Consider the following 26,188-nt stretch of genomic DNA (forward strand, 5'->3'; position numbering starts at 1 on the left):
TATCATAGACCAGATTCCAACTGTACTAGTCATTGTACAGACACATAACAAAAAAGATAATCTCTGCCCCAAGGAACTAAAAATCCAAGTATAAGACAAGAGATGGATGAAACAAACAGGAAGACACAAGTTAACTGTAAGACCATATTTGGCAGCATGAAATGCAGTGGTCACTGGTGGGGGAAGGCTGGGACTAGGCGATTTTGGGGAAGGAGAGGCAGGGACTGTTTGGGTGAGGTGGCTGGGACTGGGAGAAGAGGCTAGAATTGGTTGGGGTCATTTGTTAATTGCTGAGTGCTTTATTTTGCAACCTTAATAATATTGTTTTTACATAGTGAGGGACTGTATGTGGGCATGTGGGTGTGAGTGGGTAAAATATGCATTTATAATAGCCACTTATTAGCAACAGGCCCAGATTAGATCCACTTCAGAGTTTCTACAGAAGTGGCAGAGTCCCTGCTACTCAGACCACTTTAAGCCTCAGGTGGCACAAAATTAATTGGGAAAGATGTCACGGATAGCCAGCGTGTCAGAAACTGATCCTGCAGTCTTCACCCAGCCAAAAGCCCCTTTCAAGTTGACTGGAGTTTTGCCTGGGTCAGGAGTGTAGAATCACTACAGTATGCACAAAAAACATTTTAAGTAAACATCAAAATGAATATTTGTAAACTATTGGGCCTTCTTTGGAAAGAAGGACATAGAGTTGCCAACCCTCCTGGATTGTCCTGGAGTTTCCAGGAATTAAAGATTAATCTTTAATTAAAGATCATGTCATGTGATGAAACCTCCAGGAATACGTCCAAACAAAATTTGCAACCCTAGAAGGACAAGTAGGTCAACAGCTGTTCTTTTCTTTTCTTTTCTTTCTTTCTTCTTCTTTTTTTTTTTTTTTGCATCTACATGTTGTAACATTAAAAAAGGAACATTTATTTTAAGCTTTTAGTAAAGCTTGCAAATGATACCATCTGGGGAAAGGGTGGAGGAGAGTTTATGGTGGTTTATGTCTGAATTCCTTCTGTGTTCACTTTATATAGTTTAGTAATCGTTCAAAATGTGATCTTACTATTAAACACAATTCCCATTGGACTTCAGGGTGCTGAGTGTTTAACAGCTTGCAGGATCAGGCATTAACAGAGTTAGTAAAGAAGCAAGTATAAAGCAATAAAAGATGTCTAAAGGCTTCAGCGTGAGCTAGTGCCATAGGAAATGCCATAGGAAATGTCAATCTCAAAGCTCCAATCACTATCACCTGCACTCCATTTCTGTGTTTCAATGGGAATCAGTGGGATAGAATGCTCATAGTGTATTCCAACATCATACCTACAACTACAGAGATAAAATATTTTTATTCTCCAAAAAGACTTCTGTGACAGGAGTTGCACTGACTCTATGAGAGGATTAGCAGGTATGAGTGCAGTGCTGTAGGTGTGCATTTGTCTAGGAGCAACAAAGCTTCCACCCACATTAATGATAAAGTGTAAGCCAGGCAGTCCACTGACCTGAACTAGTATTGCATTATAGATTTAATTCGCTTTTCTCAGTGACATATCAGCAAAGATCTTTCAAGGCCTCCTAAGTATTAATGTTTTCTTCAAGGTAACACATTTGTACGTTTTCAGTTCACTTATATCCTCAATACCCATTTGTCAATTTTGACTAAAGACCAACCAGTTGTAGCTGTCTCAGTGCCAGGAGACACTGGAGAGACAAGCTGGGTGAGGTAATACATTTTATTGGTCCAGCTTCTGTTGATGAGAGACACAAGCTTTCAAGACACACACAACTCTTCTTCAGATCTCAGAAAGGTACTCCCAGCGTCACAGCAAAATGCAAGGTGGAACAGATTGTTTAGCGTAAGTAGTTAGCACTGTATTGTAGGCGACGGTGACAGGGTGTACCAAGCCCTTTGATGCTCCCTGCTGGAGGCCCTGCAGCCCCACCACACCGCACCCCAGGAAAGGGAGCAGTGAAGGTGGGTCCTCCGAGCCTTCCTAGAAAGGCTGCAGGGAAGCAGCCAATCAGAGCTCAGCTGGCTTACTTAAAGGGAGATACAGGACCTGAGCAGGGCAGTCACTGGCTGGTACCAGAAAGATAAAGAAGGAGTGGAAGACTGTGAGATTCCAAGGGTAAAGAGATTGGTGAGAAACCCTACTCAAGCAGGGATAGGACTGTGAAGTTTTCCAGGTGCAGAGGCCTTGGAGAGAGAACCCTGACTTAAAGGGGGCAGAGACTGTTGCAAGCTCTCCAGGTAAAGAGGCCTGAGGGAAGACCCTGAGAAATCAGGACAGAGACTGAGAAACTCTCCAGTCAAGGAGGCCTAATAGAGACCCTGCTTCAACAGGGAACAATCAGAGAACCCAAGAAGGTGATGGGACAGAGCAGGAAGCAGCCCAGGGAATGCAGCAGTAGCAACTAGCAAAGAAAGCAGCACATGGCTGCTACTTGTAGGGTTTCTGCCTTGAGACCCAGAGTAATGGGCAGGCCTATTTCTCTCCAGCCCCCCCCCCGCACTGGCAGAGTGGCCAAAGACCCGACAAGGGCACAAGATTTGTTTTGGAGCCTGAAACCGGGGCTAGAGTTAAACAGGCCAGGAGACAGGGCTGAAGATTTTGAGAAGGCCATTTTTTTTGTTGGATTGTATTATCCTGGAAAGGGTTCCTTCATGTGTCTTTGTGTGACTTTAGCCAGTGGGCTGAGCTGCTGAAGACCTGCCTGATGAAGGCAATTGCCAACAGGGGGCAGTGGGAAAATTAAAAAAGAAAGAATGCAGGATTGCACCTAGCTGGCAGGAACCACTCATGAGAGGTGAGTATTTTTTCTTCCCTTCCTCCTCCCCATCACAGGGACTATTCAAGGTAGAATGGCCCATTAACATCTCTGCAGTCATAGGACAAAAAGAATGGGTAAGTGGGTTATGGCTTATTACCAAGAACTGTAACCCACTAACCCCCTCTTTTTGTCCTATGACTGCAGAGGTGTTTAGAGGCCACTCTACCTTGAATGGTTCCTTGCAGTATGTGCTAACTACTTGTGCTAAACAATCTGTTCCACCTTGCATTTTGCTGTAACTCTGGGAGTACCTTCCCAAGACCTGAAGAAGAGCTGTGTGTGGCTTGAAAGCTCGTGTCTCTCATAACATTACACTCCATATTTTTATGGAAATATGCTTATGATATGGATATGACATAACTGAGATATACTTTATGCAAGATGGCTCATATAAGATATCATTGGAAAGGTTATGATTTACTGAATGTGATTATCCAGTTTTTAGGTCTGTATCATTTTTGTATCTGGAGTTAGGAATATTGAATATGTATCTGTATTTCAAATGTCTTACTTGGGTGTCACCCCCAACTAGCCCCTCAGGTAAAACAATGAAAAAGACAGACAGGGCTGATGGCCCATTAGCAAAGAGAATGGACTGTGAAAGGGCTTAATCTTCCTGTGGACGCTCCAGACAGCCTGTGAGCAGTCACTGCCACAACCCTGCAGAGACATGGGTCTAAGTCACCTGGTATGGGACCTCCCCTCCCCAGTTGGCATGCCATTGTTTCTCCACTGGAAGACAAAGGATTCCCGCCTTACACAAGAGCTATATAAAGCAGGGGAGTGACATCATTGTGGTTCTCCTCTGCCTCCCCACCCAAAGAGACACTGGGAAACACCTGGAAGCAAGAACTGAACTGGGGGGGAGAAGAGTTGAGCCAAAGCTGTAAGTAGTCTAACTTGTGAGTAATAATACCTGAGGTCTCAAGCTGCAGGCCAGTGCAGCTGCCTTTCAAGACTTTCCATAATCTGCCTGTGACAATATCTCCTTCCCTACACCCACACTTTCTCTCTAATATCACACAGACAGAAAATAATTATCATTTCTCAGATAAAATCAACCAGGTGAAAAATGTGGGGCTCTTTCCCCTCCCACAACAGAGAAATCCTCCCCAGTTGTTCCTTTTCTTTAGTCCCAAATAGCACTGAAAGCTCAGCCTTGCTTTTTTTACTTTCTTTGGGGTTAGAAGTTGGCACTGTGAGGCAGGAGGAAGGCTCCCTGAATCTATGTCCTTGTGCACTCAAACAGGGGACAATCTGGCTCTCAATAAAATATTTTCTGAAGTGAAAAAAATTAAAATGTTTGTTAGTCATTGAAAACCTTGAGAGATGCACAACCATATATGGCTCAAACACAGCAAAAACAATGTTTTAGTGACATAGGTAGTACAATAATCAGTTCAGAAAGACTTTTCCTCCCCATGGATGCTGCGTAAGTGATCTCTGTGGTAAGTGTCTAGAGCCGAATGTGTGTGTGGGGCAGGAAGGGGAGGTTTATTTGATCCCATAAATGGTGACAAGGCCAACGGATCCATACACAACGGCAAATCTTGTTCCAGCCTTCATGGTTACAGTGGCAATGGAACTACTCTTATTCCACCAAAAAACGGGAGGGAACGATTTTACAGACTATTCAGTTGGTTCACATTCCCTGCATAGAGCCCCTGTGCAGCAGTTTAAATTTAGATATGAAGGACATGGCATGGTTGGGTCAGGGCAGACCCACTGACGGGGAGGTGGTGGGGAAAGGGGGAAACTGTCCAGGAGCCTTGGTGATTTAAAAGGGTCCCTTTTCTGAATGCCCACGCTTTGTGCTGCTTCTGAAAGTCGCTGGCACATCCCTGCAGCCTCTGGGGAGGGGGTCTCTGCGCGCTGCCCCCAGCCCGAGCACTGACTTCACAGCTCCCATTGGCCAGGAACTGTGGCCAATAGGAGCTGTGGGGGCGGTGCCTGTGGGTAGAGGTGCGTGGAGACCTCCTGGGCCCCCCACCCAGGAGGCGCTGCCAGAGGGGTGTGCTGGTCACTTTCAGGAACCACCCAAGGTAAGCACCGACCCCCTGACCTCGTCCTGCACCCCAACCCCCTGCCCCAGCCTAGATCCTGCACCCCGCCCCCAAGCTTAGTTTGTTTTATTTGTTTAGTAATCTGCTTTGTTTTGTATGCTACTTATTTTTAATCATTAAAATCTACCTTTTATAGTTAATAAACTTATTTCTTGTTTATAATATAACTCAGTTTGTGCAATTCTTAATTCGGGGGGCGGGGGGAAAGAGGCTGTGCATATCTTCCTCCACATTGAGGGAGAAGGTGGATTTCATAATATATCTTTGGGTCTGCACTCCAAGGGAGGTGGGCATCTGAGTGCTGGGGCAAGTTCCTTAAGTCTTCCCAGAGCTGATCTCAGTGTCTGTGTCATTCTGCAGTTGGGTGTGGCCCTTCCTGTGTGCATGCTCAAGGAAGCTTAAGAGCCTGGCTCAGCAAGACAGGTAAAAAGGGGGTCCATGCTGGCAGAACAGGTGGGCTCGGTGGTATCTCAGCTCATCATGTGGCATCTTAATGGGGGGGCAACTCGTCATCTCTCACCAACAAAAGTTGGCTCAATAAAAGATATCAACTCACCCACCTTGCCACAAACAGAAAAATGACTGCCTGGCTTGTCATACTGCAATGCTGTAAGATACATCACCAGTCAACCAATGCATGGACAGCAGGAGCATGGGTATACACTGGTCTGCATTTGTAAGATCATACATTTTCTTTCACATAATATAATCTCTTTCTGGATCATTTAAAACATTTAGGCTGAGATTTTCAATGCTGCCCAAGGGATTTGGATGCAAAGTCCCCCCCCCCCAAAAATTAATTTGAATTGAGTGTCAAAATCCCTTAGGTCACTTTGTAAATCTCAGCATTATTCTTAATAATGCGATATTCTCTAATTATTCATTTATAAGGTCTAATTCTCCCATCATCCATTTTTTAAATGAAAAACTCTATTGTTTTTGCTTATTGTATATGTTGTATTGTTGGAGTTACACTAGCGTAAATTTGGAATGCTGTAGCGATGAATCAGACCTATTTCTAGCTTTTAAGTACTTATATGGCCCCATCACCATAGTTTCTGATGGTGCCTAACAATCTTTAATGTATTTTTCCTTACAACACCACTGTGAGGAAGCAAAATGCTATTAATCCAATTTTACAGATGGGGAACTGAAGCAGAGAGAGATTAAGGCCTATATGCACATAAGGAGTTAGGTGTTGAGATGCAGAGCATCACAGCACCTAATTTTTAGGCACCTAGAAAATCACAACAATTCACAAAGTCTGAGGTAGGTGCCTAAACTCCCATACAATGAATGGGGAGAGAGAGGCGCCTCAGACTGAAATTAACAAAAGCCAGCATGCCAGACAGGGAGCTGCCTAATCTATCCAGAGCCTGCACTCTACATCCCCTCCCACAATCAAACTCTCTCCCAGAGCCTGCACCCATCACCCCCTCCTGCACCCAAACTCCCTCCCAGAACCCGACCCCTCATCCCCCCTCACACCCAAACTGCCTCCCAGAGCACGACCTTGGACCGCCTCCTGCACCCAAACTCCCTCTCAGAGCATGACCTCTCACACCCTCCCACACCCCAACTCCCTGCCCCAGCCTGGTGAAAGTGAGTGAGGGTGGGGGAGAGTGAGCGACGGAGGGAGGGGGGATAGAGTGATCAGAGGGTTGGGCCTTGAAGAAGCGGCGGGACAGGGGCATGGTCTCAGAGAAGGGGCAGGGCTGGGGCAGGGCAAGGGTCTTTGGGTTTGCGCGATTAGACAGCTGGCAACCCTGCCGGGCAGGCATGTGGACACCCTGGCTGTGCTGGAAGAGCACGCCCAGTAATGCAGCCAGCAGCTCACTGGGCACCAGCAAGCACAGACACAGCACCGCCCAAATGTCAGGCGGACTGCGTCCACGCAGGCGCAGCTTGTGTGTGTGTGTGGGCCCATTGACTGTTCTGCCCTGGTGCCCAGAGTTGCCTGGGCCAGGGGCAAGTAACTACTGCTATGCAGATCCTTCCTTCCTATGCCCCTTGTAGTAGAGGAACCAGTGGGCTGAAACAGCCTTTGCTGAGTGTCAGCACAGCAGTTCTGTGGCTTGTTAAGTAATCATAGAATCAGAGAAGAATAGGGTTGGAAGAGACGTCAGGAGGTCATCTAGTCCAACACGTTGCTCAAAGCAGGACCAATCCCAAATAAATCATCCTAGCCAGGGCTTTGTCAAGCCAGGCCTTAAAAACCTCTAAGGATGGAGATTCCACCACCTTCCTAGGTAACCCATTCCAGTGCTTCACCACCCTCCTAGTGAAATAGTTTTCCTAATATCCAACCTAAACCTCCTCCACTGCAACTTGAGACCATTGCTCCTTGTTCTGTCCTCTGCCACCACTGTGAACACCCTAGCTCCAACCTCTTTGGAATCCCCCTTCAGGTAATTGAAGGCTGCTATTAAATCCCCCCTCACTCTTCAATTCTGCAGACTAAATAAGCTCAGTTCCCTCAGCCTCTCCTCGTAAATCTTGTGTCCCAGGCCCCTAATCATTTTTGTTGCCCTGTGCTGGACTCTCTCCAATTCGTCCACATCCTTTTAGTAGTGGGGGGCACAAAAGTGGACGCAATATTCCAGCTGTGGCTCCACCAGTATCGCACAGAGGGGAATAATCACTTCCCTCGATCTGCTGGCGATGCTCCTACTAATGCAGCCCAATATGGCGTTAGCCTTCTTGGCAACAAGGGCACACTGCTGACTCATACCCAGTTTTTCGTTGACTGTAATATTCCCCAATAACCACCACTGAATAATAGCTACTCCGTACCCCGTTAGGCCAGACTCTGTGGGGGGAGGATTTGCCCCACAGTTCAGATCTATATGACAAAAACCCTGTAGAGGAAAGTAGCAGCAGAGCTCATCCACTATTCACCCCATACCCATTAGCTAGCTACATAGGTGACATGGTGATATAACTACTGTGGCTTAGGATTCCTTCCCTCAGCCCTGCTATGTTTCAATACCTTTTAGGCCAAGCTCATCGTATTTGTTCAGGATTTGTTCAACTGGTATTCTTGCTAATGTTATATAATTCAATACCCCTGTATCTCATAACTCCGTGAATCATCATCTTGTAATTTACATCACAGGTTTTACATACAGTGTATTCAGACAGCAAAGAACAGATACTTTTTGTCTCTCTCTCTGCCTCACTTTCTTGAGCTGTAAAATTAGGATATTACTACTTACCCTCCCCAGTAAAGCACTTTGAGATCCTCAGATGAAAGTACTATTGTGACTGAATGCACACTGTATTCACACTCTACACACTATTATAATTGTTGTACAAAATATGCCTTGTGAAGTATCAGTTGAAACTAATAACTCACTGATCAATGATATCATGGTGAAGTGTATGTAGCAACATTATATGTAAAGTTACAAACATAAGCTGAAATTATGACTGAAGTGTGTTTACCAGACAAGTCTGGGATGGGGGCAAAACAGTTTCTTAAAGACAAAAGACAAGCTAATGCTTCTAGCCAAGTGTCTTCAAAGTTGACTGGCAATCACCAATCAAAAACACCATATGAAACCTCTTTCACCACAAGACTCCATGTCTCTGTCCTTATAGCGGGAAGAAACTTTAGGGATAACCCTCAGGAAAATGCATTTCAAAGGGTCAATGGATTGTTTGGCTATACTGAAAGAAGGATAGGAGACATTTGATATGGATTTAATCAGGCTGCAACTTTATTATTAGATGCCTGGGACTACCCAGTAGATAAAAATGCATAGTGCAGATAATGCCATGTTTATTCTGTTATTACCTGCAGGGGTTCCACCAGCTCCCCCTCTTTTCCATCCAAGTCCATCCAGCACATCTATTGGCAGGGACCTTATCATCCACCCCCCTCCTCTCATAGGAGGGGTAAGGTGGGCTATCAGAAAGGGAGTTTGGCTCCCTGACGTTCCAACCATAGAGCCCAAAATCCCACACTGTTCCATTCCTTTAACCAGCACCTCCTTTTTAAGTCCTTTACCAGGCCATTTATCTGGTCACTGGATGCCTTCCCTACAGAGGACATGCACTGGACATCTGCCACAAGGAGGCACCAGCAATTAGCTTGGCTGCCTAACCCCCCCCACAACCCCGCCACCCTCCCCGGACCCAGTTGAGTTCCCATCTTCCAATGGCCTTTTGTCTTGCAGCCCAAAGCCTGCTGCATGGAGAAAAAGGTTTCCAACATCAGGGCTTGCACCTTTAAAACCTTCCACTTGTTACATTCCCAGAGGGTGCGTCAGTGCTGCAAAGCTGACCACAACCCACCTTTTTGCATCAGTTTGACCTTTTGCCTTGCCACCCTGCCCCCCTCCCCCCCCCACCACCACCATAAAGCACTACTGCATTCCTCCTGCAAACCTGGACAACACCCCCCCCAACTTTAGGGGCGGTGTGATCATTATAAAATGAGGGGCAAAAATAACACAGGTTCTTTCTTCCTCTTTCTCCTAAGAAGACAAAGGAACTTTGGGAGGGGATCCTGATCAGATAATTTCATCAGCCTTGTTGCTGGGATCATGTGGAAAGGATTTTAGATGGAACTAGGTCTAGTTTGTTACATTTTAGATACTAGAAAACATTTTATCTTTACTTTTCTTGTAACCATTTCTGACTTCTATGCCTTATACTTGTATTCACTTAAAATCTCTCTTTGTATTTATATAAACTTATTTTATTTTTAAACAAAACAAATTCAGTGTTGTGTTTAAACTCAACTGTTTGGGTAACTCCAGTTAAGAATCAAATTGTTGACTACTGACCCCTTAACAAGGGCAATGGATCTCTATTATCTGAAATGTCCAGGTGAGGCTGGACAGTGCAGAACATCCTTTTTGTGGGAAAATTCAGGAATGGGAGTGGAGTCACCCTGCAAATGGTAACCATGGCTGGTAGAAGCCAGAGTATGTCCAGAATGGTGCTGGCTGGTTGCAGCTATACACAGACACTTGGTGTGAGCTGCATGCTGGAGGGTTATTTATGAGGGGCCCAGGTTGGGAAATACAGCAGAAAAGCACTGAGAGGCACCGACGATTGCAGGGCAGGTGCAACCCCTTGCTAGTCTGGACTGCACCCTGGGATGTGACAACCATATCATGCAAGATTTACTATTTTCAGAGAAGCAGTCAGTTACAGCCAACTAGATATGAATATTTTAAGTCTTAAAGTGTTATTGATTACTTTGTGTAAACAAAGTATAATTTAATCTAAGCATATAACAGTTACTAACCTGAGTAACGTATCTTGAATCCCCTCTTACTGGTTGCGTGGTCAGTTGACCAGCGAAGATATAGCTGATTATTTCTGCTTGTGAAGTTTAGCTGTCCAGTATGATTTCCACTTAATGAAACCAACAAAGGGTTTTGCCCAGAAGAACCTTTAGAATCAGGGAAAGTGAATGTTATTTTCTTTTTTAAAAAAATGTAGCTCTTCTGTAATGAGATACAGATGAGTGACAAAGACTTTTGAGCTAAGGTTGATGCTTCTAATACTCCAACTAGAGCTTTATTGAAAGAAAATGATCCCAAATCATCCCTGGTGTAACTCCACTGACTTCACCCGGAGTTATTCCAGAGATTAATTTAGCCAAAAGCGATTTTACATCACAAAGAGGATATGCTAGAAAATGTGTCTAAGACTGGTAATTGGTTAACTATATTAACTCTTCCCCTAGATTTAGTATCAATACTTGGATTTGATTAAAAATTAATGTATGAGTAAATAAGAAAGAATTCCACCAGGAGAATTAAGCAACCTAAATGGTTTTCTTTAAAAAAAAAAAATAGTTACACATTGCTTAAGCCACTGGGGAAGTTCCAGGGAAAGCTGTGGCCGTTATCTAATCTGAAAGATGTGTGCTGAGTAGTGAGGAGACAGGGAGAATCTTAATAGCTCTCCCTCACTAATTACTTCTTTGACCTCTCAGAGCCAGGGAAGCTTATAGAGAGAAAACTGGCAATTTGAAAAGATTGCAAAATTTTGTTTTTATAATAAACCATTGTAGATTGCTAATGAATATTTTTATAATAACTGTAGATATTAAAAGATCAATTGATAAAGGAAAAAAAGACTGTCCAAATTATATTTACAAGATACGTCAAACCATTTGATAATGATTAATATCCTTTTGGGTATCCTGGTAACATGATGAGAATATGCCCAAAGTGTACATTAATCAGTTGTGCCATGCAGTCTTCTTGCTTAATAGGGGTAGACATGATAATAGTCTTCAAATACATAAAAGTATGTTATGAAGTGTTTTTGGACCAATTTCCCTCATTAGTCAATGACAACAGAATAAGTAGTAATCATCTTAAACTGCAGCAGGAAAAAATTAGTTTAGGAACGAGAGGAATATTTTACGAGAACAGTCAATAGAATAAGGTAATAAAGGGCTGTGAAATCATCTTTACTAGATGTACTCAAGACTCGTGATACACATTCTGCTACAATATAAAGAGAATGAACTGAATGTCTGATTAGAGAGCACTTGGACCCTAAATAATTCTATGAATATAAACATATGGTATTTCAATCCAAGAGAATTGCCTCACCAGGAATGACAACATTACAAAGATAACATGCTAAATTCTGTGCTCAGATGCCCACATGTGATTTGCAAGAGTTGCATGTGATTTCTCAGCGCAGGATTTGGCCCAAGAATAGTAAAATAGCTCTATCTATACTATTATCTAAACTCAGATGGCAATAATCTATGGTATAATTTATGGGAATCCAATGGCACGCTTTTTTCCCCAAAAAACTAGGTTCACAATGAAAATATATAATCATTTATCAAATTTCTGTAAAGAGATTAAACTTTCCACTCAGGTTTCCATTTTTTACATGAATCTAATAGGACAGGCCTAACAAAATTAATCAGCTGCTTTTCCAAAAATATTGTAATTGAAAACAACACTGGGTACCAAACTTTAGACTTGGAGCAGAATAGTCATTTGGAGGTTCCAAACACATCATTATCTGATGGCACAAACATTCTGGAAATTCAGTTTCTCTCATATCTATATTCATTGTTTGAAATCAGATGATAGTTAAATAACTCTTACCATCAAATATTTCCAATTCATCAAACTGTTTTTCACTCTGAAAAATTTCTACAAAAATAGAGATGTTATAGCTTGGTTCAACTTTAATAGTCCAGGAACAGGTCTGAGAATTGGGGTAGTTTCCTGGGTAACCTGGACTGAGGATCACTCCAGATGATTCTGTACGGATTTCATTTGCTGGGCATTGTGCTAAAAAAAAAAAAAAAGAAAAAGAAAAGAAAAGAAATCAATACACCTTTTGCCTTCTTACAAACTTTACTATTTTTCAGACATATAAATGAAGACTTCAGCATCAATTTTCAATTTTTGCTGTCTTTCAATCATATTGTACTTATTCACTAAATGTGGTGATACTTAACTCAGTGCAGTCAATGGTAAAACTCCCATTAACAGATAGAGGAACTGGACTGGATCCTAACTCAGCAATCTGAATTATAAAACAAGCTAATAATAAGAATATACCAAATAAAGATCTCAAGACACTCCTCACTCCAAGGAGTTTACAATCAAGTAGACCATATGCACTGTTCCCTCTAAGCTGTGCGCGTGTGCGCGCACGCACAGATCCTAAACCCCACGCACACGATGAAACACCGCGCTCACAAAAATTTGCACAGAAGCACAACAATTTGCACAGAAGAAATTCTTTGTGCACACACCCTGTCAAAAATTAGAGGGAACGTTGGCCATATGTACCCAAGTGCTAATGTGACCATCCACATGTGTGATGCTCACCACCCACATGTGTGTTCATGTGTTCTACTTAAACTCTTATATTTGAAAATTTGGCTTGTCCCTTCCAACTGAGTTTGGAAGAATCAAATATTCATTTCTTTTTTTGGAATGCAAGATACAAGTCAGGTCAAATGGTTGCTACCCTAACACGCCCATTAGTCAAAAGATATAAACTGGTAAGTCTAGCAATTTGTTGGCATGCAATGTTATTAAAGGAAATTAAGTGTAAGTTCCTCAGACAATATATTTACCTTAAAAGCAGCAAAGAGTCCTGTGGCACCTTATAGACAGACGTATTGGAGCATAAGCTTTCATGGGTGAATACCACTTCATCCAGACTAACATGGCTACCCCTCTGATACTTATATTTACATTGAATTCAAGAGTAGTTTTATTCAGCCAAGTGTATATAATTCCCCCACCCCACACCAGTTCTTTTAACTTTTAATTTTAAAGCATCACCCATGAGATTCACATTGTACATATTGACATTTATCATCTCTTATAGATGACAAAGAATTACACTGATCTTAAATATCTTTAAGGGCTTGTCTATACAAGGAAGTTAGTGCACACTGAGCAAAATTGTGAATTTTAATCCCACTAACTGCTCCATCCTAACTCTCCATGTAGACACTCTTGCTGCACACTAAGAGTGCCATCAGGTGGTTTAGCTTAGTACACTTCTAAAATGCATTAAGCTAATGCACACACGTTAGTCTCTAAGCCCTGGTCTACACTAGGAGTTGAGGTCCAATTTAGCAGGATTAAATCGATTTAACCCTGCACCCATCCACACAACGAAGCCCTTTTTTTCGACTTAAAGGGCTCTTAAAATAGATTTCCTTCCTCCAACCCCGACAAGGGGATTAGCGCTGAAATCGGCCTTGCTGGGTCGAATTTGGGGTACTGTGGATGCAATTAGATGGTATTGGCCTCCGGGAGCTATCCCAGAGTGCTCCATTGTGACCGCTCTGGACAGGACTCTCAACTCAGATGCACTGGCCAGGTAGACAGGAAAAGGCCCGTGAACTTTTGAATTTCAATTTCCTGTTTGGCCAGTGTGGCAAGCTGCAGGTGAGTGCAGAGCTCATCAGCAGAGGTGACCATGATGGAGTCCCAGAATCGCAAAAGAGCTCCAGCATGGACCGAACGGGAGGTACGGGATCTGATCGCTGTATGGGGAGAGGAATCCGTGCTATCAGAACTCCGTTCCAGTTTTTGAAATGCCGAAACATTTGTCAAAATCTCCCAGGGCATGAAGGACAGAGGCCATAACAGGGACCCGAAGCAGTGCTTCGTGAAACTTAAGGAGCTGAGGCAAGCCTACCAGAAAACCAGAGAGGCGAACAGCCGCTCCGGATCCGAGCCCCAAACATGCCGCTTCTATGATGAGCTGCATGCCATTTTAGGGGGTTCAGCCACCACTACCCCAGCCGTGTTGTTTGACTCCTTCAATGGAGATGGAGCCAACACGGAAGCAGGTTTTGGGGACAAGGAAGATGATGATGATGAGGTTGTAGATAGCGCACAGCAAGCAAGCGGAGAAACCGGTTTTCCCGACAGCCAGGAACTGTTTCTCACCCTGGACCTGGAGCCAGTACCCCCCGAACCCACCCAAGGCTGCCTCCCGGACCCACCAGGCAGAGAAGGGACCTCTGGTGAGTGTACCTTTTAAAATATTATACATGGTTTAAAAGCAAGCATGTTTAATGATTAATTTGCCCTGGCATTCGTGGCTCTCCTGGATGTACTCCCAAAGCCTTTGCAAAAGGTTTCTGGGGAGGACAGCCTTATTCCATCCACCATGGTAGGACACTTTACGACACCAGGCCAGTAGCACGTACTCGGGAATCATTGTAGAACAAAGCATTGCAGTGTATGTTTGCTGGCATTCAAACAACATCCGTTCTTTATCTCTCTGTGTTATCCTCAGGAGACTGATATCATTCATGGTCACCTGGTTGAAATAGGGTGCTTTTCTTAAGGGGACACTCAGAGGTACCCGTTCCTGCTGGGCTGTCTGCCTGTGGCTGAACAGAAATGTTCTCCGCTGTTAGCCACGGGGGTGGAGGGGGGGAGGGGAGGGGGAAGGGGCTAGCCATGCGCTGGGGGGAGGCAAAATGTGACCTTGTAATGAAAGCACATGTGCTATGTATGTAATGTTAACAGCAAGGTTTACCGTGAAAGAGTGTACCCATTGTTCTATAAAATGTGTCTTTTTAAATACCACTGTCCCTTTTTTTTTCTCCACCAGCTGTATGTGTTTCAAGGATCACAGGATCTTCCCCTTCCCAGAGGCTAGCGAAGATCAGAAGGTGAAAAAAACGCACTCGTGATGAAATGTTCTCTGAGCTCATGCTGTCCTCCCACACTGACAGAGCACAGACAAATGCGTGGAGGCAGACAATGTCAGAGTGCAGGAAAGCACAAAATGACCGGGAGGAGAGGTGGCGGGCTGAAGAGAGTAAGTGGCGGGCTGAAGAGAGGGCTGAAGCTGAAAGATGGCGGCAGCATGATGAGAGGAGGCAGGATTCAATGCTGAGGCTGCTGGAGGATCAAACCAATATGCTCCAGCGTATGGTTGAGCTGCAGGAAAGGCAGCAGGAGCCCAGACCGCCGCTACAGCCCCTGTGTAACCAACCGCCCTCCTCCCCAAGTTCCATAGCCTCCTCACCCAGACGCCCAAGAACGCGGTGGGGGGGCCTCCGGCCACTCCACCACAGAGGATTGCCCAAGCAACAGAAGGCTGGCATTCAATAAGTTTTAAAGTTTTAAACTTTTAAAGTGCTGTGTGGCCTTGTCCTTCCCTCCTCCACCACCCCTCCTGGTGCTTCTCTCCTTCACCACCCCTCATGGACTACCTTGGTAGTTATCCCCCTATTTGTGTGATGAATGAATAAAGAATGCATGAATGTGAAGCAACAATGACTTTATTGCCTCTGCAAGTGGTGATCGAAGGGAGGTGGGAGGGTGGTTAGCTTACAGGGAAGTAGAGTGAACCAAGGGACGGGGGGTTTCATCAAGGAGAAACAAACAGAACTTTCACACCGTAGCCTGTCCAGTCATGAAACTGGTTTTCAAAGCTTCTCTGATGCGCACCATGCCCTCCTGTGCTCTTCTAACTGCCCTGGTGTCTGGCTGTGCGTAACCAGCGGCCCGGCGATTTGCCTCAACCTCCCACCCCGCCATAAACATCTCCCCCTTACTCTCACAGATATTGTGGAGCGCACAGCAAGCAGTAATAACAGTGGGAATATTGGTTTAGCTGAGGTCTAACCGAGTCAGTAAACTGCACCAGTGCGCTTTTAAACGTCCAAATGCACATTCTACCACCATTCTGCACTTGCTCAGTCTATAGTTGAACAGCTCCTGACTACTGTCCAGGCTGCCTGTGTATGGCTTCATGAGCCATGGCATTAAGGGGTAGGCTGGGTCCCCAAGGATAACTATAGGCATTTCAACGTCCCCAAAGGTTATTTTCTGGTCTGGGAATAAAGTCCCTTCCTGCAGCTTTTGAAACAGACCAGAGTTCCTGAAGATGCGAACATCACGTACCTTTCCCGGCCATCCCACGTTGATGTTGGTGAAACGTCCCTTGTGATCCACCAGTGCTTGCAGCACTACTGAAAAGTACCCCTTGCGGTTTATGTACTCGCCAGCTTGGTGCTCTGGTGCCAAGATAGGGATATGGGTTCTGTCTATGGCCCCACCACAGTTAGGGAATCCCATTGCAGTAAAGCCATCCACTATGACCTGCACATTTCCCAGGGTCACTACCCTTGATATCAGCAGATCTTTGATTGCGTGGGCTACTTGCATCACAGCAGCCCCCACAGTAGATTTGCCCACTCCAAATTGATTCCTGACTGACCGGTAGCTGTCTGGCGTTGCAAGCTTCCACAGGGCTATTGCCACTCGCTTCTCAACTGTGAGGGCTGCTCTCATCTTAGTATTCTTGCGCCTCAGGGCAGGGGAAAGCAAGTCACAAAGTTCCATGAAAGTGCCCTTACGCATGTGAAAGTTTCGCAGCCACTGGGAATCGTCCCAGACCTGCAACACTATGCGGTCCCACCAGTCTGTGCTTGTTTCCCAGCCCAGAATTGGCATTCCACCGCATGAACCTGCCGCATTAGCACAATGATGCCCACATTGCCAGGGACCGTGCTTTGAGAAAAGTCTGTGTCCATGTCCTCATCACTCACGTCACCGCGCTGACGTCGCCTACTCACCCGGTATTGCTTTGCCAGGTTCTGGTGCTGCATATACTGCTGGATAATGCATGTGGTGTTTAATGTGCTCCTAATTGCCAAAGTGATCTGAGTGGTATGCTTGCCGTGGTATGGCGTCCGCACAGAAAAAAGGCGCGGAACGATTGTCTGCCATTGCCCTGACGGAGGGAGGGGTGACTGACGACATGGCTTATAGGATTGGCTTACAGGGAATTAAAATCAACAAAGGAGGTGGCTTTGCGAGAAACTGAATGGCCCCCTCAAGGATAGAACTCAAAACCTCAAGGATAGAACTCAAAACTGGGTGTAGCAGGCCATTGATTTCACAGAGGGAGGAGAAAATGAATACAAAACAAATCTGGTCTACTTCTTGTTTTGAGCCACTTCATCTATCTTTATACATCTTGCGGGCAGCAGACTGTGCAGTACGACGGCTACCCATCGTCAACACCTGGGTGCTCAGCAGAAGACGGTGCAGTATGACTACTGGCCATCATCTTCTGCTAGCTGCAGATTAAAAGACAGTGCGGGACTGAATTGCCACGAGACAAAACAAGGGAAATGACCTGGCTGAGTCACTCCCATGTTTGCCCAGGTGCCCGATTAAAAAAGCACTCAGGACTACGTCGATGACAGCTACCGGTCATACTGCACTGTCTGCTGCCAAAAGGCAATAAACTGCTGCTGTGTAGCAATGCAGTACCATGTCTGCCAGCACCCAGGAGACATACAGTGACGGTTAGCTGAGCAGGCTCCATGCTTGCCATGGTATGGCGTCTGCACAGGTAACTCAAGAAAAAGGGCACAAAATGATTGTCTGCCCTTGCTTTCAAGGAGGGAGGGAGGGAACGGGGGCCTGACGATATGTACCCAGAACCACCCACGACAATGTTTTAGCCCCATCAGGCACTGGGATTTCTACCCAGAATTCAAATGGGCGGCGGAGACTGCGGGAACTGTGGGATAGCCACCCACAGTGCAATGCTCTGGAAGTTGACGGTTGCCTCGGTACTGTGGACACACTCCACCGACTACATGCACTTAGAGCATTTGTGTGGGGATACACACAATCAACTGTATAAAAACGCTTTCTACAAAACCGACTTCTATAAATTTGACCTAATTTCATAGTGTAGACATACCCTAAGGTGCCACAAGTATTCCTTTTCTTTTTGCAGACACTTTTAGTGTGCAGTAAGTGTGTCCACACAGGGAGTTGCATTGGAGTAGTTACTGCACACTAGCAACTCTCCACCAGCTACTGCAGGCTTTTTCCCTGTTTAGACAAGCCCATAGTTTGTTATGATCTAAATGTTGTCTCTGATTCAACTAGTCTCCTGTTGGTCAGCTTTCCTTTAATCTTTTGTCTCTCTGTCAGGAGGGACCGCTTTACATTTGCTGGCATCTGTGTTCTGATTTTTTCCCCAATATTTCATAATACAGTATATGCATTTTAACAATTGTGTGTGTTAGATTTACAAACATGTCTCCTGAAGGATTACCAAACATACCAGGGAAATGTCTGGCACAGTCCCTGAATGCTGACATAAATTAAAAGATATGGAAAAAGTGAACAATAAAACAAAGAAAAAAACCAAATGAAAGGTGGAAACAAACAACACAGAAAAAATCCAATAACATAAACAGAGGGCTATCAAAAGTAAACAACCAAAAAACAAGACAGGAATGGGGTTTTCAGAGATGTGGACATGCAAGTATGTGCTTTAAAATCTATAGAGTAGAGAGACATCTGGGAAAAAGGGACAGGTTGAGTGACACGGAGGTTTCTATCAACTATGAACACATTGGTTTAAAAATAACAAAACAAGTAAGGGCCAGAACCATTCAAAGTTCTTGTGTGCAAGAAAGTACCAGGAGGGAATCCCAGCATGTGGTCCTGTGGATGACAAGCTGCCTTCTTAAGAAACAGGTCCTGCAGTGCCACCACCTTTCAGTAGCTCGTCTCCCTTTTATCAAAGGGAGATAGGTTTCCCTACTAAACAAAATAATTAGTGCTTAAGAGTGTTAATGACGGTAAGCAAACTAAAAACTGCCATGGTAGAGATATATATTGTAATTAAATACTATGCATTAAAAAAATCCTCAGGCTATTATCTGGAGCCACCTGCTCAGAAGAGATATAAAAAAAAGCTACATGCAGTAAGTGTTATGGAAAAAAAAAGTCTTCTTCAGATGTTATCTTCCACCTTCTCAAGTATGTATCCTTGGGGGAACATTAGAAAACAAGGATTTAGAGATCAAAGAATTCCCTTCAACAATTTAAAAAAATTACACAATTAATACTGATAACAGATCAGTGCAGAAGCATTGTAGGGCTTTCTTTCCTCTTCATTTTTTTTTTTTTAATTTCTATCCAGGACATACACATCTCAAAATCTGTGAAATGAGGGCAGAGCTGGTAAAAGAAAGTGGCTCCAGATAACAGACTGAGGAGTTTTTTAATGCATAGGGTCAATAGACATTGAAAATGGAAATGAAAGCTAGATAGATATTCACAAGGAATTTTATAATGGGAAGTTCTTCAAGCATTTGTCCACATACAGTAGATCCCAGCGTAGATGCATGTGCTTCATCTGCATGATCTGGGAATCTTTCAGTCAACAATGTCAGTGAGGGCTGTGCACATACCCCTGCACACCTTTGTGCCCTACACAGAGAGTATAAACGGTGGAGCTAATCACTACTCAGTTCCTTCCCATCACTTGTGGCAGCAAGTCAGAGTCTCAGAGTCCTCCTGCTTCTTGCACTTGTACAGTTAGGCTTGTTGTTAGTTTAATCGTCGTAGTGCAGTGTGTTTGATAAGTTTTAGTTAAGCCCATTCACTGAAAATCCAACATATTTTTTTCTTTAGCTTTGCCTTTGTACCAACGAGTAGGTTCAATGGTGGAGAGCAGGTCACCAGGCTTTAAAATGTGCCATGTCTGTTAGAATGCTATGCCTGCTAATGATGCATATACAAAGAGCTCATTTAATCTGTGAGAGTCACACATCCCTAGTAAAGGTGCTATTTGTAACTCTTTTTCTAAGTGTAAACAGGGGGCTTGTGAGGTTAGTCTCAAATTATTTTGAATGGAGATCATTACACACAGTCTCACTCTGAGATAACCCTTCAAGAACTGAGTCTTCATGCTGTGAAGCTGATTTCATCAGGTGCCCCATCAAGAAGGGATATCATTCCAGGTGATAAGTCTGTTACTATGAAAACTTCTGCTGCTGTCAAACACTCTGAGTCTGCTCACCAGCCCTCCTCAGGTCATTCAGTAGCTTTTACTGCCAACTGCACAAAATATCAAAGGTCTCTTTGTGAGGTTTGACACCCAGTGTCACTCATGGTACTGGCCAAGAAGGCAAGGTTCATCATGGTGACTTATCTAAACTTGTTCTTACAAAACCACATTGGTACCTTGTGTTTTCTAAGGGTGGGGGATTGTGTTCTTTACTTTTGGTACTGCATTCTACTTCCTCGGTGACTGACGTGTCCTTGGTACCACTCTCATCATAGTATGCCTCCGAGTTACTGGTATGTGTTGTGACAAGACTTCTTAAGAGACTGCACTTCTAGTACCAATGATCCCAGTACCATTGTCATCATTAGTACTGCTTCCTTTGTCTGCTAAAGCTGCATTCACATAATTGGACCTTATGATCACTCCTGAACCAGAATCTCCACTGCTGGATGTGTCTCCTTTATCCACTGTATCTGGAGCATAAAGTACTGATGATTAAAGTCTCTTTCCACTCAATCTCACTGGTGTTAGTATCTCCCTCTCAGGCTTAATATCAGAGCCTCTTTGGTTTCTACTCCACAGGGATCTGCTCCTCCATTAGAGGAATTTGACTCATCAGCATCCTCTTCTCTGCATCACAACAGAAGTCCCACTCCTAACAGATCTTCCCTCTCACCCACACTAATTCACAGGAGTGCCTATGAAAGGAGTCTTCCTTACCACAAGCCTCATGTTCCACAGACATCACACACCATGGTTCCCACCTTTGTGGCACTATAGTCCTTTCCCTTATGGAATGCAGACCTGGCCTTATTGGTCTCCTTAGAACCCATAGCTTCTCCCACCTGCTCCTTATTCTGCTACATCAAGGTCAAGAGTAAGATCACCTCCTCCTAAGAATCCTGCTAGAGGACTTCAATCTTTCCATTGGGAATTACTACAATCTGGAGAATAAGACCTCTTAGCAGAGAAGAAGAAAGACCTTGTGGAGGAGTAGGAGGAACAGCCCAGTCCTTTGGACATACCATTGGCATCACCCAACAAGGCTATGGCTCTTTACAATACATCCACTAAAGTTCAGTTCTGGGCCTTCCAAGACCTCCTTAAAAGAATGGTGGACACCTTGGAATTCCCCAAGAAGTTGTACAAGAGACTTCTATATCAGCCATATCTAAGAGAGTAGATGGCATATACCAAGTACCCACCATAGGGAGGTTGGGTTGAGTACTTTTTCACAAACCCAGTATCTGGATCTTTGGTGGTAACAGAAGCTCATGAGAAATCTCAATTACCTGAGCCTCCTAGGTCTACACCCATGGATAAAGAGCCCAAGAAGACGGCTCTCCTGAGGAGGAAAGCTTACTCTTCTAATAGTTTGTAGAGTTATATAGCCAATTACCAACTATTAATGAATATGAATGATTTTATGCAATGGCACAAAGTTCTGCAACTATCTCAGATATTTCCTCAGGAGATCGGAGATGAACTGAGAACAGTGACTTCATTAGGCCCATTGGTGGCAAAGACAGCTTCATAGGCCTCATTGGGTGCCTTTGACACTGCAGCCAGATCAATGGCCACTGTGGTCACTATGAGAAGAACATTCTGGTTGCAGTCATTAGAAATTTCTAAACAGTTGAAGACCTGCCTTTTGAGGGCCATGATCTGTTTAACTCTAAAACAATTGAGGCACTGCACTCTCTGAAGAATTTGAAGGCAATGTTCTGGTCTCTGAGCCTACACAGGCCACCTCAGAATATGAAGCAAACCCATGGGCTGAGATTGGGGAGGGTATGAACATAAGAACGGCCATATTGGGTCAGACCAAAGGTCCATATAGCCCGGTATCCTGTCTTCCAACTGTGAACAATGCTAGATGCTTCAGAGGGAATGAACAGAACAGGTAATCATCAAGTGATCCTTCCCCATGTCGCCCATTCCCAATGTCTGACAAACAGAGGCTAGAGACACTTCAGAGCATGGTTTTAAATTTAAATACTTCCTCTTCCCCTCCATGGAGCAGCCAAGGCTGGATCAGACCCACCCCCAGGGATCTCCCCCTGCTGGAGAAAGCTCTGAACCCCCCCAACTCCCGCTTCCTGCCCCATCACTCCTCAGCAGTGAGGGAGGGGTCACTGTACAGGGAGCTTCCCCCCATCTGCTCAACCCCCATGCATTTGGACCCATCCTCCCAACCTTTGACCCCCCTCCCAAATATAGAAGTCAAACTACGCCTATAAGCAAACCACACCCCATTCATTCTGTAAACAATGGTCTCCACCTTCCTTATATCAATACCAACAGAAAGCTCCTAATTTTTCTAGGGAAAGGGGTGGGGGTTCTATTTCATCTATTGTAACAGCAACTTCTCATCAGGCTATAGGTTACACATTTTAGGCTATGGTCAAGATCATGGACCAGTCATAGAGGATCTCTACCTCTTCTCTCCTCCCTTTAGCATTCATGTCATTCCATTAATTCCCAGAATTGTGTCAAAGATTCACCAAAACAAGGTCAATGTGATAATAATAGCTCCAGCCTGGACACACCATTTCTGATACTCTAAGCTGTGACACCTATCAATCAGCCCATCTCTTTGAACATACTGGAAATAATTTCCCAAAGCCAATGTCTGATGCTTAATCTGAACTCAGAGTCTCTACACATGGAAGCTGGTTGGCTGAGGCCTCTGAACAAATCCTGCTTGGCAGCTATACAACAGATTTATATTCGAAGCAGAAAGACCTCTACCAGAAGGCTAAATCAAGCAAAAGGGAAACACTTCTCTCTTCAGCCTATTCAGAATCATGTTCAACCCCTTGGCTCTTCTGTATCAATTATTTTGAACTATTTATTGATTTTAAAATGTGCTGGACTTCCAGTTAACTCAGTAAGAATCTACCTGGTTGCTATATCAGAATATAATCTGCCTCTGAACAATCACTTAATTTTATTTCTGACCTTACAGTTTCTAGATTTATAAAAGGTCTGACTCAAATGTTTCCACAAGTTAAGCATCTGATGCTTCAACCACACTCAAAAATTGTTATAAAAAACTTGTCTTGGACTCTCATATAAATTAGTTAATACATCTACCAGGTTTTGCCCCCTTAATCTCTGCAGAAGGATCATGAAGTTAAACTCCACAAACTAGAACTTCTTAGAGCTATGTCCTTTAATCTTTCTAGAATTCAGCATTTTCGTAAATCACCTATACTTTTTCTGTTTCCTCTCAAAGACTTTCTAAATGCATTACAGACTGCACTAAGATTGTCTGCTTTTTTAAATAAACTACCCATTCCCTTTCAATTTAGGGCACATTTTATTAGGGCTTAGTTAACACCTTACAAAATCTGTAAGGCAGTTACACAAAGTTGCTTTATATGTTTACCATTCACTACTCCATTGTCACAGCTTTTAGATCAGGTGCCTCCAATCACCTACCTCCTGGAGGGGTAAATGTTGGTCACCAATGCTTCAAGATGTCTTCAGACACATGGATTACATGATCCAACAACCTACCTCACTGATATAGAGTCCTTCTCTGGATTTCTATATTAGTGAAGGAAATGAGTGGCTGTTGGGGCTGCTCTGATTTTTATGCCCTCACTGTAGGGGGCACAAGAATGTACAGCTCAAATGGAAATGGCTAAATACAGAATTATGGGCTCAGAAGCATGAAACACACATACCTATGATGGTATCCATATGGTCAAAGGCATCTCCAATAAATTTCACTTATAGTAAGGTGAATAACCTATCTTTTCTTCTAATTACAGTCTCCAAAATTATTCTAAGGCATGTTTTTATAAAGAAAGTTATGCACATGTGTGTACAAAATATGTATCTCTAATTGCACACCTAATTTTTAATATTTTACCTATTATTGCAGTAAATAAGCATGAAGATTACTTTGGATGGGTAATAGGTCATTTACATATACCATTCCTGTGATCGTGCTTGAAATCATAATAATGAGTCATGCAAATTAGATGCACAATTTAATGTTCATTTTTGTATATATATTCTGAAAATGTAGATAATATATAAGTTTGATGTTACTTACTATATTTAATACTACCTTAGGGGCCAGCCTGTGCCCTGTTGCTCCATGGGTATTCAATGTGTGAAAGGGAAGATGAAGCCCCCTCCCTATGTGTTCCTGCGCAGTAAAAAGGGCTATAACTGAGCACAGGGATTACTCCCTCAGTGCACTCATTCCTGGGATATAAAACACTCCAAAGATGGCAGAGTGGGATGAGTAGAAGGTGAAGCCAGTAACAACCTCCCCAAGTAATAACCAGCTCTGCATCATCCTTGTCCTAGAGGCATATTGTATTGTAAGCTCTTCGGGGATTGTGTCTTTATTTGTTCTATAAAATGTCATGCAAATCCATGACACGATATTATTAAAAATAACTATTACTATTTTATAATAGTAATAAACAGTATGATGCTGGTAATACTAATGTAAACAGATGTATAAATCACAGCACATGGATCTGCTTTTGTTGGACAATACTGGCTTCATCTTTATTATAACATTTGAAGATACTCTAGTATGTTCTTCAGCCAGATACAATCACACTAACTACCACCAAGAAGGATGTTGGAATAAATGATCTGTTAGAAGTACATTACCTGTTAACTACCTATCAGTCAAGGTATTTATATTGTACTCATCACCAGTGTATCTGAGTCCTTTACAGATTCTAAAAAGGATAAACACAAGGATCTCTACTCTCTCTTCATCTCCTAAATTGAGCTTATTTTTTCTACATTATTTTTTTAAAAAGCTAGGGAGAAAGAGGCAAAATTTAGCAACTAAGAGTCTCTGAACTATAAAGAACCAGTATACAATATTAAGTCTCATAGAAAATATTTCATGATTAGCTATTTATATTTATAGTCTGTTCATTTTAACAGAGCATTTTGCATAACTGTTTAGCTGAAGAAAAAGTAGTAACTCTTGGATGTGGTGGAATGTATGGTGTGCGCAGTTTTCTTAAGATATGCTTTCAGTGTGTCTTTGTAGTGTTTCCTCTGACCACCACGGAATCTCTGACCATAGGTGAGCTGAGAGTAGAGGACTTGTTTTGGAAGGTGAGAGCCTGGCATCAGCCCAGCAAAGTTGGTGCATGAGGATCATTGCTTCAATGCGAGTGACATTGGCTTCAGTGAGGATGCTGGCATTAGTGCAGTGATCTTGCCAATTGACACGAAGGATCTTCTGGAGGCATCATTGGTGGTACCTCTCCAGACCCTTAAGGGGGCTGTCGATAGGTTTCACATCCATAAAGGAGTGTAGGAACAACAGTTGTCTTATTTATTTAAATAAGTTATGAAGACTTCCAGTAGCAGCTGGCCAACAAAATACTACATTTAAGAGACGGATAGCAGATTTACTCAGAGAAATATTAATTTTACAAGTGCAATTTTTTTTTCTCAGCCCTGGCCTCCCACCTGTCCATAATGAACAATTAGTGAAGGCTAAGGGTCAGGTAAGGATATTTGTGTAGCCAAATGTGTTTATTTTTGTCATCTTTGAACAAAAATGTCTATATCTTATTTTTCCCATGTCTCCTTTATTTATCAACCAATTTTGATAAAATTTGAAATTGAGTAAGTTTTTTCTTTCTTAGAGGTCCCTCATATTGCGAGGCCCTAAGCATGTAGCTTAATTAGCTTATGCCTTAATCCTACCCTGCCTGTATCCGCAGCAAAATGTAAACAATTAAAAAAACATCACTTCATTCAAGTTTCTTTCTTTCTTTAGTTTCACAAGCTCAGGCACTGTGATTTAGACTTCTTTAGCATATGTCTGAACAGAATCTTCTGAAAACAATACTTTCTGGGCGGAATTCAGCTCATCACTAAAATATTTCTTTTCTCATGTCTGAGATCCTCATATGACAAGTGACTCTGCATAGACAGATAGCTGCACCCACATGAAGCCCCACTGAAATCAATGGGGTCTGCCCTTGTCA

The 26,188-nt window shown here is 43.4% G+C and overlaps 1 protein-coding gene across 1 annotated transcript in view; it reads right to left on the reverse strand.

The window, feature by feature from the left end:
• CSMD1 (CUB and Sushi multiple domains 1) overlaps positions 1–26,188 on the reverse strand; it is a 1,960,312-nt gene that overhangs the window by 150,399 nt on the left and 1,783,725 nt on the right. Inside the window, exons 47-48 of the mRNA XM_074947791.1 lie at positions 11,987–12,175; positions 10,150–10,296 (exon numbers count right to left, since the gene is read on the reverse strand). Of these exons, the coding sequence (XP_074803892.1) occupies positions 10,150–10,296; positions 11,987–12,175 (336 nt within the window). The remainder of the gene's footprint in view (positions 1–10,149; positions 10,297–11,986; positions 12,176–26,188) is intronic.

Source organism: Natator depressus, chromosome 3 (assembly GCF_965152275.1).
Source record: "Natator depressus isolate rNatDep1 chromosome 3, rNatDep2.hap1, whole genome shotgun sequence".
NCBI classification, from domain to species: Eukaryota; Metazoa; Chordata; order Testudines; family Cheloniidae; genus Natator; species Natator depressus.